Source organism: Chiloscyllium plagiosum, chromosome 10, assembly GCF_004010195.1.
Source record: "Chiloscyllium plagiosum isolate BGI_BamShark_2017 chromosome 10, ASM401019v2, whole genome shotgun sequence".
Classification (NCBI taxonomy): Eukaryota; Metazoa; Chordata; class Chondrichthyes; order Orectolobiformes; family Hemiscylliidae; genus Chiloscyllium; species Chiloscyllium plagiosum.
This window is the reverse complement of record NC_057719.1, coordinates 65,805,790-65,822,078: the sequence shown is the minus strand read 5'-3', so window position 1 is coordinate 65,822,078 and position 16,289 is coordinate 65,805,790. Positions and strand designations below refer to the sequence as shown.

Here is a 16,289-nt window from a genome sequence, read left to right as displayed (position 1 = left end):
CAGTTGCTTAAAGCCCATCCCTCTAACTTTTCGTACTTTCAATAAAAGGTCAAATGAACTGAAATAGCCATTGTTCCTCTATCCATAAATGCTACCTGACTTGCTGAGCATTTCCAGCGACTGCAATACTTTGTAGTAAATTCTAACAGCATTAGGGATTTGTTAGTACACATGAAAAGAATCCTTTTCTAAATCAAATGGATTACCTTGCAGTTACCCATACTGAACTCCCATTCTGGGCCATATACTTATCAATATTCCTGACAACATTCTATTCCCATCTGCTCCACCCTAATTACTGTCACCAGCAAACTTGGCTCTCTATTCCTCCATGGTACAGGTAAGAATATTAAAAGGCTGAGGTCCTGAGATAGCACTAATCATAGCTTTCGAAATAGAAAGCAGACCCATTATACATAAACCAAGTCTCCCAAAATCTTTTGAAATCCATTAACAGCTGTAGACATCTCCATTTGGTATATTATAAACATCCAAAAAAAATTAATTACTTCAGACTGATGTGACTCACGTTCACAATTTCATGCTGGCTCTCGCCAATCAGTTCATATTTGCTCAATAGCTCAGTTACTCTGTTCCTAATTTCAGAATCAGTAGCTTCATGGTTTCTCTCGTCTTTTCTTAATTTTATAATTGAAAGGGACAGTACTGAATCAAGAGTCTTAGAATATCAAGACTGAGGCATGCTCACTTTTCTCATTTAAATTTTATTACCCTGAAGGAGAACTGATTAGATGCATCAATATTCAGTTGACTCTAGTACTTTAATTCCTGCTTCTACTTTGAAGATGTTTTAACTCATGAAACCTCAAATCCAATTTTCAATTTCCAGTAGATCCTCCAGGTCCTCTGCTCAATCAGGCATTAATTTCAGAATCAGCTTGCTTCATAAACATAAGGAAGTTCTTGCAAGAGTAGAGAGTGAGGTTTTATCATCGGGGGAAACTGCAAAAGCTGCAGGCTACTAACAGAAAAGGTAGATTTGGGAAGGGAGATAGCACAAAATAATGCAAGTCTACACATAGCAATATGGGGGTCTCACTTGCACTGCCTGAAGACTAGGGAAGTCTGATAGAAAGTGTCAATCACCTTGGGTCACTTTATGACCACTCGCAAATGGCTGGTACAAATTTGAAGCTGTAGAAACCTTGGGGCAGTTTCCCTGCACTCAGTCTGGAACCTATGGCAGGGTCAATAAAAAAAAACAGAATTCTGAACATAGAACATTGAGGAAACAGCATGCATATGACAGTGAAACTCTACAGATATTTTCTGCTGACCTTTTTCATAGTCTCATTACAATTAGGATGCATCCTTTTACCAAGTTGCCTTTCTTCAATGGGTTCATCTTCCATGCCAAATAATAATATACCTTGCTTGACATTTTGATGTCTAGATGCCATAATCACTTGCAATCCTAGATTCAAAACAGGTAAGAATTATTCATTTTTTAAAAATTGATCTTGAGACAATAGCAAGATGTCAATCTCCTAAACTTTTATGGTTTACCTCAACTAACTCTCCACAGCCCTTCTTCTGCTTGGCATCAAATTCAGAGAAATGGTTTCTTCCCATAGACATCAAATGGTTTTGAGTTTGAATTTTTCAGGCCACTGGATGTCAAATAGTAAATAGACTTATCGCCACTTCCCAGTTAACAATGACAATCTGAAAACTGTTGTCCTTATATTGCAATATAAATGTGGAAGTGAATATACTCTACATTTCTGTAGCATCTCCAACATAAGAAAACTGCATGAACATAACAAAAGACAAAGAATAATGTGGAAATTAAGCAGGAGTCAGCAAAAATTAAGTTTACAGAAGGACTGGCAAAGGGACATTGGAGAGGCTTTTGAGGGAACAGACCAAAGTAATTGGAGGATAAACCACCAACGGAAATAAATGAAAAACACAATTTCAACACCAGAAGCAGAAGGTACATAATTAAAATGAAGGAGACAAAAAGAAAACAGGAATTATAGACCAGTTAGCTTAACATATATCATTGGGAAAATAGTCACACAGCATGGAAACATGGCCTTCAGTCAAGCTAGTCCACGCCAATCATGTTCCCAAACAAAACTACACCCACCTGCCTGTGTTTGGCCATATCCCTCCAAACCTTTCCTATCCATGTACTTACGCCAAATATCTTTTAAACATTGTAACTGTATCTAAATCCAACTGGCAGTTCATTCTATACAGTTACCACTGTATTAAAAAACAGTTGCCCCCATGTCCTTTTTAAATCTTTCTCCTTTCACCTTTAATCACCCTGGATTTGAGCTCTCCCACCTTAGGGAAAAGATCTTTGTTACTCACCTTATCTATGCCCCTCATTATTTTATAAACTTCCCCACCCCGACTTCCTATGCTCCATTGGAAAAAGTCCCGGCAACATCCTGTAAATCTTTTCTGAACCCCCTCCAGTGTAATAATATCCTTCCTATAACAGGCAACCAGAACCACAAACAGGCTCTAAAAGAGGCCTCACCAATATCCTCCGCAGCCCCAAACTGATGTCCCAACTCCTATACTCAAAGGTCTGAGCAACAAGGGCAAGCTAAATGACTTCTTAACCACTGTGCCTACCTGTGACACAAATTTCAAAGAGTTATGTACCTAAATCCATACGTCTCTATTCTACAACACTACCTAGGGCCCTACCATTAATTGTAAAAATCCTGTGCTTGTTTGTTTTACCAAAATGCAAAACCTCACATTTGTCCAAATTAAACTCCATCTACTACTACTCAGCCCATTGACAGTTATAGAGGTGTACAGCTGTGAAACAGATCCTTCGGTCGAACGCACACATGCCGACCAGTTATCCTAACCTCATGGAGTCCCATTTGCCAGCACTTAGCCCATATCCCTCCAAACCTTTCCTATTCATATATCCATCCAGATGCCTTTTAAATGTTGTTATTGTACCATCCTCCATCATTTCCTCTGGCAGCTCACTCCATACATGCACCACCCTCTGTGTGAAAAGTGTACCCCTTAGGTCTCTTTTATATCTTTCCCCTCTCACCCTAAATCTATGCCCTCTGGTCCTGGACTCCCCACCCCAGGGAAAAGACCTTGTCTATTTATCCTATCCATGCCAATCATTATTTTATAAGCCTCTCTAAGGTCACCCCTCAGCTCCTGTCACTCCAGGGTAAGTAGCCCGAGCCCATTCAGCCTCTCCCTACAGCTCAAATCCTCCAACTCTGGCAACATCCTTGTAAATCTTTTCTGAACTTTTCAAGTTTCACAATATCCTGCCAATAGGAAAGAGACCAGAATTACATGCAATATTCCAAAAGTGGCCGAACCAGTGTCCTGTACAGCTGCAACATGACCTCCCAACTACAATGCCCCGTACTCTAACGAATAAAGGAGAGCATACCAAACGCCTTCTTCACTATCCTATCTACCTGTGACTCTACTTTCAAGAAACCGTGTGTTGTCCTGTTCCCCCACTCATTCAAAGAAAAATACTCAGAGACACAGTATAGTTTTACCTCCTCCATCTTTATTCAGGGCACTGGAGGGAGAGAAAACAATTGCACATGTGCACAGAGACACGAGTTCTCCGTCTTCTCAATGAATTATTCAGTCATTTTACAGGGAGGAGTATCCAGATAAGGCAACATATATATTAATTGGATAACCGTTACAATCAGCGAGTGTCAATAGTAGAGATTAAGCCTTCTGCTGTAATACAATGAATGTTCTTAACCTGCTTAACTGGCTTCACATAATGGATACTTTTCCCCTTGTGAACTGACCTTATATACTGAATGTTTCCAATATTGTTAAATGGCTTTACATAAAGCATGCTTTGCCACCTTGTTAACCCATTATCATTGCCTCCAGCACCCCATTGTTAAATGCAAGTTCTTATCTGATCTGAGTCATGCTCACATGAACCACGTTTTACAAAACTCAAAACTTAACTCTTTCCCTACCTGCTCATACCCTATACACATTCTCATATCTCACACTGCAAGGGCTCTTTGTTCAGTAACACGCTCTAGGACCTTACCATTAAGTATATAAGTCCCGCTAAGATTTGTTTCTCCAAAATGCAGCACCTCACATTTATCTAAATTATATTCAAGATCTCTTTGTAATTTTCATTGTCTTCATTGTCTACTAGACTACCAATTTTACTTAACAACTGACAAACCATGTCTCATATTTTCACAGTCAAATCATTTGTATAAATGACAAACAATACTGATCCCTATGGAACAGTGCTGGTCACAGGCCTCTTCAGTCCAAAAAGCAACACTCCACAACAATTCTCTGTCTCTTACTGTAAAGTTAAATTTGTATCAAATTGGCAAGCTCACCCTGAATCCCATGTCACCTAACTTTACTAATCAGTCTACCATGCAGAACCTTATCAATGTTGTGAATTGTGTTGAATAGAGTGGTGTAAATTTGCCACAGTAGTCAAAGTGAAAACTTTCAGAGCAGCTTCCTGACTGCACTGGTCTGAAGCCTCCTCAGAAAGACGGAAGCTCATTGTAAAAACAATTATTTTCCAGCTTTATCATGAAAACAAACAGACAGGAAGCATGGTTACATCTACCACTAAAATATAGTGATGCTTGACGAAGAAAATCTTTCAGCATTGTTGTTAGAATCTACTTTAAAGTTTGTAATACCACATCATAATATGATCAAGCAGAGTTAACATGACTTCATGAAGTGGAAATCATGACTGACAAATTTATTATGATTCTTTGCAGAGATAACAAGCAGGATAGATAAATGGAAAGCAGTGGATCCAATATATTTGAATTTTTAAAGTTACATATCACACAACACCAGGTTATAGCCCAACAGGTTTATTCAGAAGCACTAGCTTTTGGAGGACCACTCCTTCATCAAATGGTTGTGGAGGTTAAGATCATCATCTTAACCTTCACTACTACCTGACGAAGCAGTGATGCTGTTGAAAGCTAGTGCTTCCAAATAAACCTTTTGGACTATAACCTGGCTTTGTGTGATGTGGAACTTTGTCCACCCCAGTCCAACATGGCACCTCCAAGTTATGGATTTTTAGAAGCTGCTTGATAAGGCACCATACATTAGACTACTTAGTTAGAAAAGAGCCCAGGATGTGCAGGTAGTAGTTACCATGGATAGAGGATTGGCTAACTAATAGAAGTCAGAATTGGGATAGGGGAGACATTTTCAGGATGGCAAACTGTAACTAATGGAGTATCACAAAGTCAGTTTTGGGACCACAATTATTAATTCATATCCTGCATGTGGAAAGTGAATGTACTGTAGCCCTAGTCTGCATATGACAAAAATAACAAGAAGGCAAGTAATACTGGTAACACAAAGAATCTGAAGACTGATAAAGATACATTAAGCGAGTGGGCAAAGACTTTGCAGATGGAATATAATGTGGGAATATATGAAGTTATGCATTTTGCCAGGAAGAATAGAGAAGCTGAATATTATTTAAATGGACAGAAACATTATTTAAATAGAGAAAAATCACAGAAGAGAAATTTAGGAATTCTTAATTTGTTTTTCTAAAACATTACGCTAGTCAGACCATAGCTGGAATAATCTGAATGGTTTTGGGTCTGTTATCTAAGGAAATATGTAGAGGCATTGGAGGCAGTTCAGAGAAAATTCACTAGGCTGATACCAGATATGGAAGGGGTTCTCATGTAGAGAGGTCGAGTAGGTTGGGCTTAACTCAGTGGAATTTCTAAGAATGAGAGGTGACCTTATTGAAACAGACAAGATTCACAAGACAACAGGAACTTGACAGGTTAGGTGCGGAAATGTTGTTTCCCTTTGTGGCGTCTCAGACCAGAGAACATTATCTTAGAATACAGGTTGCTGTTATGGACCATACCAAAGCCCCTAAAAATATATTCAGAAGGTGGCCTAATGTTTTCTAATATTAAAGGTAAGTGTGAGGCACTGTGTTCCAGATGAAATCTGATTGGTCAAACTACTCGCTTTTAAGCCAAATACAGTTAAAATAAACACAGAATAAAAAGAAAATAATTGGCTTAACTATAACTATCTAAATGTTTAAGAAAATGACATAACTTTCTTCATTAATAAAAAAACCTGGACAAAACTACATCTCTTAAAGCCACAGTATGGTCAGATCAAACATTTAAGACAAAAATGAGGAAGACTTTCTTCTCCTGGAGGGTTGAGAATCTGTGGAATTCATTATTGCATAGAGTTGTCAAAGCTGGGTCATTAAAAATCTATGTCAGTCAATAGATTTAATCAGTAATGGAATCATGGGTTATAGGAAAAGGCAGGAAAATGAAGTTGAGGATTAACAGAGCAGCCAGGATCTCACTGAATAGTGTAGCAGATGTGGTGGGCTGAATAGCCTGATTCTGCTCTCAAGTCGTATGGTCTTATATGTGAATTAATTGTTCAAAGAAATGATTATGGTGAGATGGGGCAAGATGATCATGTCTCACTAACTTGATTGAGTTTTTTGAAGAAGTAACGGAGAGGATTGATGAGGGCAGAGCAGTGGACGTGATTTATATGGGCTTCAGAAAGGTGTTCTACAAGGTTCCTCAAGGTAGACTGGTTAGCAAAGTTAGATCACATACAGGGAGAACATGAGGTAGCACAATGGCTCATTGGTTCGCACTGCAATCTGACAGCGCCAGGGACCCGGGTTCAATTCCAGCCTTGGGCAACTGTTTGTGTGGAGTTTGCACATTCTCTCCGTGTCTGTACGGGTTTCCTCTGGGTGCTCCGGTTTCCTCCCACAGTCCAAAGATGTGCAGGCCAGTTGAATTGGCCATGCTAAATTGTCCATAGCATTCAGGGTTTGTAGGTTAGGTGCATTATTTAGGGGTAAATGTAAGGGGTATAGGTTACTCTTCAAAGGGTTAGTGTGGACTTAGTCATAGAAATGTACAGCTGACCTGTTTCCATACTATAGGAATTCTATGACAACTAGCCATTTGGATACAGAACTGGCTTGAAGGTAGAAGACAGAGGTTGGTGGTGAAGGGTTTTATTTCAGACTGGAGTAGTGTGCGACAAGGATCAGTACGGGGTCCACTGCTTTTCGTCATTTTATATAAATGATTTGGATGTGAACACAGAAGGTATAATGAGTAAGTTTGCAGATGACACCAAAATTGGAGGTGTAGTGGACAGCGAGAAAGGTTACCTCAGAGTACAATGGGATCTTGGTCAGATGGGCCAATGGGCCGAGGAATGACAGATGGAGTTTAACTTACATAAATGTGAGGTGCTGCATTTTGGAAAGGTAAATCAGGACAGGACTTGAACTTAATGGTAAGGTCCTGGGGAGTGTTGCTGGACAAAGAAACATTGGAGTGCAAGTTCATTGTTCCTTGAACATGGAATTGCAGGTAGAGAGGATAGTGAAGGCGGCATTTCGTAAGCTTTCCTTTCTTGGTCACAGCATCGAGTATAGGAGTACGGAGGTCATGTTACAGCTGTACAGGACATTGGTCGGGCCACTTTTGGAACATTGTATGCAATTCTAGTCTCCCTTCTATAGGCAGGACATTGTGAAAAGGTTCAGAAAAGATTTACAAGGATGTTGCCAGAAGGGTTTGAGCTACAGAGAGAAGCTGAATAGGCTGAGGCTATTTTCCCTGGAGCGATGGAGGCTGAGGGGTGACCTTATAGAGGTTTATAAAATCATGAGGGGCATGTATAGGGTAAATTGTCAAGGTCTTTTCCCTGGGTTGTTGAGAGCCAGAACTGGAGGGCATAAGTCTAGGGCGAGAGGGGAAAGATTTAAAAGGGATCTAAGGGGCAACTTTTTCACGCAAAGGGTGGTGAGTGTATGGAATGAGTTGCCAGAGGAAGTGGTGGAGGATGGTTCAATTATAACATTTAAAAGACATATGGATGGGTATATGAATAGGAAGGGTTTGGAGGGCTATGGGCCAAGTGCTGACAAACAAGATTAGATTAATTTAGGATCTCTGGTCGGCATAGACGAGTCAGGCCGAAGGGTCTGTTTCTCTGCTGCATCTCTGTAACTCTATGATGAAAGGTCCTGAGCACAAAGGTGAAAATATTGAAAGCAATTCATTGTTCCTTATTCTGCCAAATGAACTGATAAAAGTGGAGGTGCCGAATTTTGTTGAAGAAGTTAGGAAAGATATTAGATTTGGATAAATGTTTCTGACTTGTGAAGCTTGGAGCCAGAAAGAAATGGATGATACACATTCACAGGAATAAATTGAGGGCTGGTGATACTTATCGATGTAGATTTTATGAAATTTATTTCATTGTAAAAATGCTTTCAGACTTTGTTGCAGATTTCTACTCAGCATATATTCTGAACATTTCTATTTCCAGGCCACATTCTTTGCTGTTCCCAGATAAATATCAGAAACAGCTCAATTAGCAACACTCTTGCCTGAGCCACAAGATTGTGAGATCAAGTGCCATTCCAAGGCTAAAATACAAAAATCAAAGTTGAGAGCACTACTGAGGGAGTGCTTTACCAATAAACAGATCAACGTTTCATTGAGACTTTAAATCAGTGTCCCCTGACCTATTCACGCAAAATGTAAAAGATCCCAAGACACTATTTTGATGAGGAGCAGGGTAATTATTCTTACTGTCCTGGCTATTAATTATCCCTCAATCAACATGCCAAATTCAGACGAGTTGGTTATTATCATATTGTCGTCTGTGTGATCAACCAAGTAGTGCTGTTCCCCATATTAAAAACAGTAACTAAAAGTACTACAAATGTTTGAAAGTGCTCTGAGACATCTACTGGTTATGAAAAGCATTGTACAAATTGAAGGCTTTTTTTAAAAACAGACTCATACAGGCGTTCTCCAGTCCCTCTGTTTGCTACAGTATTTGTCGACTCAAGGTAACAGGACACCAGCTCCAACCCTACTTCCAGTCAGCCTCATATCATGCTCATATTTCCAACTTACCACCTACTCCATTGTCCTGGATTATTCATAAGCTACAGTCTTAAAAAAAAAAACACCTTTTTCCTCAAACAAGGATTCCCTACCACTACATGGCACTTAGGCATGCCTCATCTCTTTCCTGCACTTCCCTTTCTTCCCTTCCCGCAACAACGATCAGGACCCTCAGGTCCTCACTTTCTACGCAACCAGTCTCCATATCCAAAATGATCATAGCCATAATTTCTGCCAATTTCAGTGGAATGTCACCACAAGCCTCATATTCCCCTCCCCTGTCAGCATTCTGCAGGAACCATTCCCACCAGGGCATCCTGGTCCACTCCTCCTCCACACTCATACAGCACCTTCCCATGCAATCAAAGAAGGTGCAGCACTTGTGCATTGAAGTCCTCATTAACCATGATCCAAGATACATTTTCCAGGTGAGGCAGTGAATTGCCTGCTCTTCATTCAACCTAATCCACAAGGGTGTTCCTCCAATATGGCCTCCTTTATACCAAGGAGATGAAATGCACAATGGTGACCACTGTGGTGGGAAAAATAAGCTTGAGCTTGCTGTTGCTACTTCAATGCACCACAGTATTCCCATGCCAAAATTTCTGTCCATGATCCAATGAAGCACAGGAGATCAGAGTTGAGAGTGTGGTGCTGGAAAAACACAGCAGGTCAGGCAGTCTCCAAGGAGCAGGAAAATGGTGAAGGGCTTATGGCTGAAATATTGATTCTCCTGCTCCTTGGATGCTGCCTGAACTGCTGTGCTTTTCCAGCACCATACTCACAACTCCAATGATACACAGAACAACACCTCATTTTCCACTTAGATATCTTAGAGGCTTCAGAGCTCAACATTTAACAATTTTATAACTATCCATCTCCATGTTCGCTACCTACCTTCACATCCCAAATCCTGTTCTGTATGGGTTGCTCCCAGTGCAGCCATTTTCAACCATTTACGCTTCTCATCAGCACCTGACCCAGAATTTCTCTCTCTCGGCTGACCATCAGCAACCTCGGTTTGTCTATCCCTTTTTTCTGTCTCACAGTCCCATCTTCAAGTACTTTATTTACCCTCCCCCACGTTGAGCATAACAGCTACACTTTGCCAGCTATTTTCAGGTCTAAAGAAGTGTTCACTGGACTTGATACATTAACTCTGTTTTCTCTCTACAGATGCTGCCAGACCAGAGTTTCTCCAACGCTTTTGCTTTAGATTTCCAGCGTTTGAATTTTTTTTTATATTAGCATGTAGATTTATAAAATTTAAAAATTGATGATTTTAATCAAATTCATACCCAATCACTATTCTTGAATAAGTAGCTCCTCCCCAATTAATAATGTTGGAAAAAACAGTTCAGATTGAACAGTATCTCTTGAGATTTCCTTTTTAGTTAACTTACATTTTTTCATCATCAATATTGGTCTTATTTCAGAAACTACTGATACATATAAGCCACAAATAAAGACCTATAGAAATGTATCAATAGTTCATCTTATTTTACACAATAATTCCTGCTTACAATGTTGGACCGTTTGTTTTACTCAGTGGAGTCACAGGACAACAAGCTTAACAGCCTGGTAGATTCAACAATATATCAAATATTAAGTAAGGTTAACACTGTATGAATCTTATGGTGCAGTGCTAATGTCCCTGTCAATGGTTCAAATCCCACCTGTTCCAAAGTGTATAACAACATCTCTGACAGGTTCATTAAAAAAAACAGATCAATGAAAACAAACCCTGTATGAACAATTAACTGAAAAAATTTGCCTAAAGCTAATTTAGGCATGCCAAGCAACAGAGCCTGTGTTTTTAAAAGATTACTCAAGTGACTTGATTAAGTCTGCAGCCCCTTTCAGTTTCAGAAAAGCAACCCAAGCGTACACATTTGTGTCTGTGAAACAACGCATTGTGAAAACCATTCAAGTAATCTGAACAATTTTATTGATTTCTTTTCGGTATGCCTTAACTGCGTTAATTTGTCTGTCTTTTGTGTGAATGGGGGCTGAAAACAAATGTTTTGGGTTTAATAGACATTAATCAGATTACCTTGTCACCTAATTTTCCTCTGTTAAGGTTATTGTGTATTTAATAAATTATTAAATCTTTTGTTTCAGATACAAATCTGGTATCTGGAAGTTAATTATTTGCAACGTCTGTGATTAGTTATTCAAAAAATTTGGCTTGGAACCACTGAGTAACTATTAAGATCTTCAAAAGGTTTTAATTTTACTGTACCCTGCATGCAAGAAAGGAAATGCTGGTGTTGGACAGGGTCCAGAGGAGATTGCCAAGAAAAACCCCAGGGATGAGGGATTTGCCATATGAGGAATGGTTAAGGACTTTGGGTGCATGCTCGATGGAGTTTGGAAGGAAGAGGATGATCTCATCAAAACTTACAGAATATTGAGAGGCTTGGATACAAGCTGTTACAAAGACATTGTTTCCACTAGTAGGAGAGACTAGGACCTTAGGACACAGCCTTTAGAATTGAGATAAGGAGGAATTTCTTCAGCCAGAAGGTGAATCTGTGGAATTCATTGCCCACGAAGGACTGTGGAGGCCAAGATATTGAGTGTATTTAAGACAGAGATAGACAGGTTCTTGATTAGTAAAAGGATCAAGGCTTACAGAGAATGTTAAAAATCACACAATACCAGGTTATAGTCCAACAGGTTTAATTGGAAGCACACTAGCTTTCGGAGCGCCGCTACTTCATCAGGCATGATCAAACCGATGGACTGAATGGTCTAATTCTGTTCTTATGTCTTATAGTGGTGTGAATATGGAGGTAGACAAATTGTCTGTCTCCAAAACACCAAGAACAGTATGAAAATGCCCAAAATATATTTCTTCAGTAGATTCAAAATGTACAATTATTGTAAAACACTCGTCTTAACTGTGATATGAATGTATTAAATACTTCTAAACAGTACTGGTTTCAGAAAAGCTTATTTTACTCATTTACAGGTTACAGGAGACAAAGGAAAGGCAATAAATCATTGTCTTGCCAAAGTGTCATTGAAACATTGGTGGGGGGCTGCCTTCATGAATTACAGCAGATGTTGTGAAGGTAAACCAGTGCTGCTAGGAAGGTAGAAAATTCTAGAAGTTTGGTCCAGTTACTAAGAAGGAACAATATATTTTTCAACAATATGAAATCAGGTGACAGCACACCTACTAGACAATGGCGATCACCATTTGGAAAATGCTGTTAAAAAGTCCAAAGTAATTTGCCACAGTGCATTTTGCAGATGGCACATACTGCATAGCCATGTTGAGCTGACAGTACAGGGAGTGAATGATTAAGGTCGCAGATGCTGTTACGATCAAGTTTGCTGCTTTGTTCTAAATGGCAATGAACTTCTTCGCATTATTAAACTGCCACTTAATCATAAAGAGACTCAATACAGGAAAAGAATTGCGCACAAGACGTAGGATTATTGCAGGGTATAATCAAAATCTGAGAGTTATCACACACTAGAATTAATTTAAAGTTTCTATGCAATCCCTGACAGTACTAGAAAGAGATTGAATTAGGACCCAGACTTTCCTGTGAATAATTAGGTTTTTGAATATTTAACTCAAATGTCCCAACGTGTAAGTCATTAAGTCTTCTGAAAACAGCATCTTGCCATTTGACTCACTATTCTAACGCAGTGAATGCAAGTTGCTGAATTTGGCCAAATTCAACTAACTAAAGCTCCCCATAGGAAGTTCACTTATAGGAACATGTCAGTAGACCACTCACCCCTTTGAACCGGAACTATTTGCTGTGGACTTGTGGGCATTAGTGGCTGGGTCAGCATTTACTGCCCATTCCTAGTTGATCTTGAGAAGGTGGTCAGTTTCCTTCTTGAAATGCTGCAGTCCATATGCTGTATATAGATCCACAATTCTGTCCAGGAGGGAATTCTAGGATTTTGATCCAGCAGTGAAGGACGGCGATATATTTCCAAGTATTTGCTGATCTTGTCCTTCTAGATAGAAGTGACTGTGGGTTTGGAAGGTGTTAAGTATCTTTGGCAAAATTCTGCAGTTCAACTTGTAGATAGTACTGCTGCTAGTGGAGGTGTGGATGTGGTGACTATCAAGCCAGCTGCTGTGTCCTAGATGATATCAAGCCTCTTGAGTGTTGTTGGATCTCTGCCCATCCATGTATAGTGTAGTATTCCATCACACTCTTGACTTGTGGATAGTGGACAGACTTTGGGAGTCAGATGAGTTACTTGCTGCAGCACTACTCATTCCTGAAGAAGGGCCTGTGCCCGAAACGTCGAATCTCCTGTTCCCTGGATGCTGCCTGACCTGCTGTGCTGTTCCAGCAATAAAGTTTCAACTTTGATCTCCAGCATCTGCAGACCTCACTTTCTCCCCGCAGCACTACTCATGTCTATTTTGCTCTCGTAGCCACAGTATTTATGTGGTGAGTCTACTTGAGTTTCCGGTCAATGGTAACCCCAACATATTGATCATGGGGGGTTTCAGTAATGATAACATAATTGATTGTCAAAGGATGGCAGTTAGATTGTTTTGTTTTAATTGGAGATGCTAATTGCCTGGCATTTGTGTGGCACGAATGTTACTTGCACTTTTCAGCCCAAACCTGGATATTTCCAAATCTTGTTGCATTTGAACATGTACTGCTTCAGTATTGCAAGTACATCCCCTGATCTTTAATAAGATCATGGTTGATCTGATTGAGGTCTAAACTGTACTTTCCAGCCTGTTCCTATAGTCCTCAACTTCACTGTAGAATTAAAATCTGTTGAACCCACTTTGGCTGTCCTCAATGCAAGCCTCCAGAAATGAATTCCACTGAGTAACGAGCATTAGAAAAAACACTGTCCCTGTCTTCATCTTAAAGAGTCCTCTTATTTTTAAACTGTGTCCTCCAGTGCTAGTCTCACTCTTAAGAGGAAATATCCTCCCAACATCTATTTCACTAATAGCCTCAGCATCTTGTTTCAATAAGATCTCTCTCAGCCTTCTAAGCTTGAATAAGTAAAGCCCTGACCTATTCAATCTTTCTTTCAAAATTGAGTCAAGTGAACCTTCTCTGAACTTCTTCTAACATAACTGTATTCCTTTCCAAATAAACAGACCAAAACTGTACACGGTACTCCAGATGCAGTTTCACCAAGACCCTTTACTGCTATAGTTAAATTTGCCTACTTTTACCATGTCCGTTCCAGGTTAACATCAAACAATGTTAACTATGACTGAAAAGGCTCCCTGACAATAAGTTATTGTAAGTGTTAAGGCTCATTATTTAATGTGTTAAATGTTGTAAATTACACATTTAAAAATGTATAATTTAATCTTGTTTTGTTTTTCTTTCATTCCATCATTCCTTTCCTCTCCATTTTTCTTCCTTGTTATAGTGTATCGCTTGCCATGATTTCTCCCAGACACTGGCCTGTTGCAAGTCCAGAGTTTTACCAGAAATGGTAGTGTTTTGGTTCGCATTTGGTTTGCAGATATTGCCTTCCTGATGTTTCAAATTCCACAGTTACAAGGAGAATTAGTAACTCTCTACTATAATAAGTTAACTCAAAAAAGCTTAAAGATGAAGCAGACAAATATAATTATGTAACAGTATTCCAAAACATTTACATGGGATTAACAACCAATCAATACTTTTGACAGTGTTGATCAGCACATGGGATTTCTTGCTCTGATCAGTATCATCCACCTGAACTATGTTATGATTTGCAACCAGTTATATTCACAGATGTCAAGTAAAATAATGTGTTAGAAATCCTAATCCTCTTTTTTCAAATGTAGTGAATAGCTAATGAAAATCATAGAATTGGCTTCATTACCTTATAGTATAAAGTATACAGTATATTTATTTAACCACCATTCAGTACTGTCCACTCACATTGTTCAAAATCTGACTCTGGGGAAATGACAACTTAATCCTTGCAAAAAGGCCAGGTTCAAAAATTGTGAACAGATTTGCTTGTTCAAATAGCAAGGTCGCTTTACAAGTTGGCATTCTCAGCAGCTATAAATAAATCGCCAGTTGTCAAACAGTAAACGATCTGTCTGCTAACCAATTCTACAAAATGCGCTTTGACAACTTCACCACATTTAAACAGACTTCCCTTCATGTCACTCCCAGCTAGGCAAACAAAATGGGTCCAAACGAATGCAGATTTTTCAATAAGATCCGTCGCGTCTTTTGGACTAAGAGTGAGATGAAGGATCCAGTCCCCGACTTTTAAAGCCCAAACGTTTTCAGATTTTATTAATTTAACCTTAAAAATCGCATAAAGATTGTGCTTTGAGGTGCCATTGTTAACGACAAGTTGTCTTACGTTGATTGTGATAATGTGGATAGTTGGAAGACCTCCTTAGCAAATAACTTCAAATTATAAAGAAACAGCTTTTCTTCTATTAACTCCAATTCATCCCACCCCCACCCCCACCCAACCCAACCCAACATCCCATCCAGTTGGAACTACACAAGAGCGAGGCCTCAAGCCGCCGCCCATACGAAGTTGGAGGGTCACGTACCAGAACATTTTACAACATTTCAGTGGGAGTGCGATGGATTAGAATTTGTCCTTCCTTTCCCAGTCACTCCCCTCGTGTCCTCTCCTCTCTTCTCTTCTCTTTCGGGCGCTACCGGGCCACACCGCTCGTCTCTACCTTTCCCTGAAGCTTCGCCATTCAAAAGGAGCCCACGGCATGCCGGGATGGCTGAGTCCTCCCAGCCGGAGGACCGAGCCCGCCGGGCGTGCACGCGGGCATGCCGGGATGGCTAAGTCCTCCCAGCCGGAGGACCGAGCCCGCCGGGAGTGCACGCGGGCATGCCGGGATGGCTAAGTCCTCCCAGCCGGAGGACCGAGCCCGCCGGGAGTGCACGCGGGCATGCCGGGATGGCTGGGTCCTCCCAGCCGGAGGACCGAGCCCGCCGACCGTGCACGCGGGCATGCCGGGATGGCTGGGTCCTCCCAGCCGGAGGACCGAGCTTGCGAAAGACAATTTCAGTGTTCAGTCCAGCTCCTGCTGTGTATCGGAATAAGTCGGTTTGATTGCGGGACCAGCATCTAGAAAACATGTGGGTCTGAGTTTCCAAGGAGTGGCCATCTCACTCAGGGAAAGGAAACTTTTCAGAGTAGTCGGCTGTGATATTCTGGATCAGTGGTGCTGGAAGAGCACAGCAGTTCAGGCAGCATCCGAGGAGAAGTAAAATCGACGCTTCGGGCAAAAGCCCTTCATCAGGAATAAAGGCAGAGAGACTGAAGCGTGGAGAGATAAGTGAGAGGAGGGTGGGGGTGGGGAGAAAGTAGCATAGAGTACAATAGGTCAGTGGGGGAGAA

The 16,289-nt window shown here is 40.4% G+C and overlaps 1 protein-coding gene across 2 annotated transcripts in view; it reads right to left on the bottom strand.

Annotated features, from left to right (window-relative positions):
• katnbl1 (katanin p80 subunit B-like 1) overlaps positions 1-15,677 on the bottom strand; it is a 34,562-nt gene extending 18,885 nt beyond the window's left edge. Inside the window, exons 1-2 of one of the 2 annotated variants that reach the window (XM_043697970.1) lie at positions 15,481-15,677; positions 1,299-1,435 (exon numbers count right to left, since the gene is read on the bottom strand). In XM_043697970.1, the coding sequence (XP_043553905.1) occupies positions 1,299-1,421 (123 nt within the window). In that variant the 5' untranslated portion in view covers positions 1,422-1,435; positions 15,481-15,677. The remainder of the gene's footprint in view (positions 1-1,298; positions 1,436-15,480) is intronic. The other variant, XM_043697969.1, reaches the window with a different exon arrangement.
• Between the last annotated feature and the right edge of the window lie 612 nt (positions 15,678-16,289).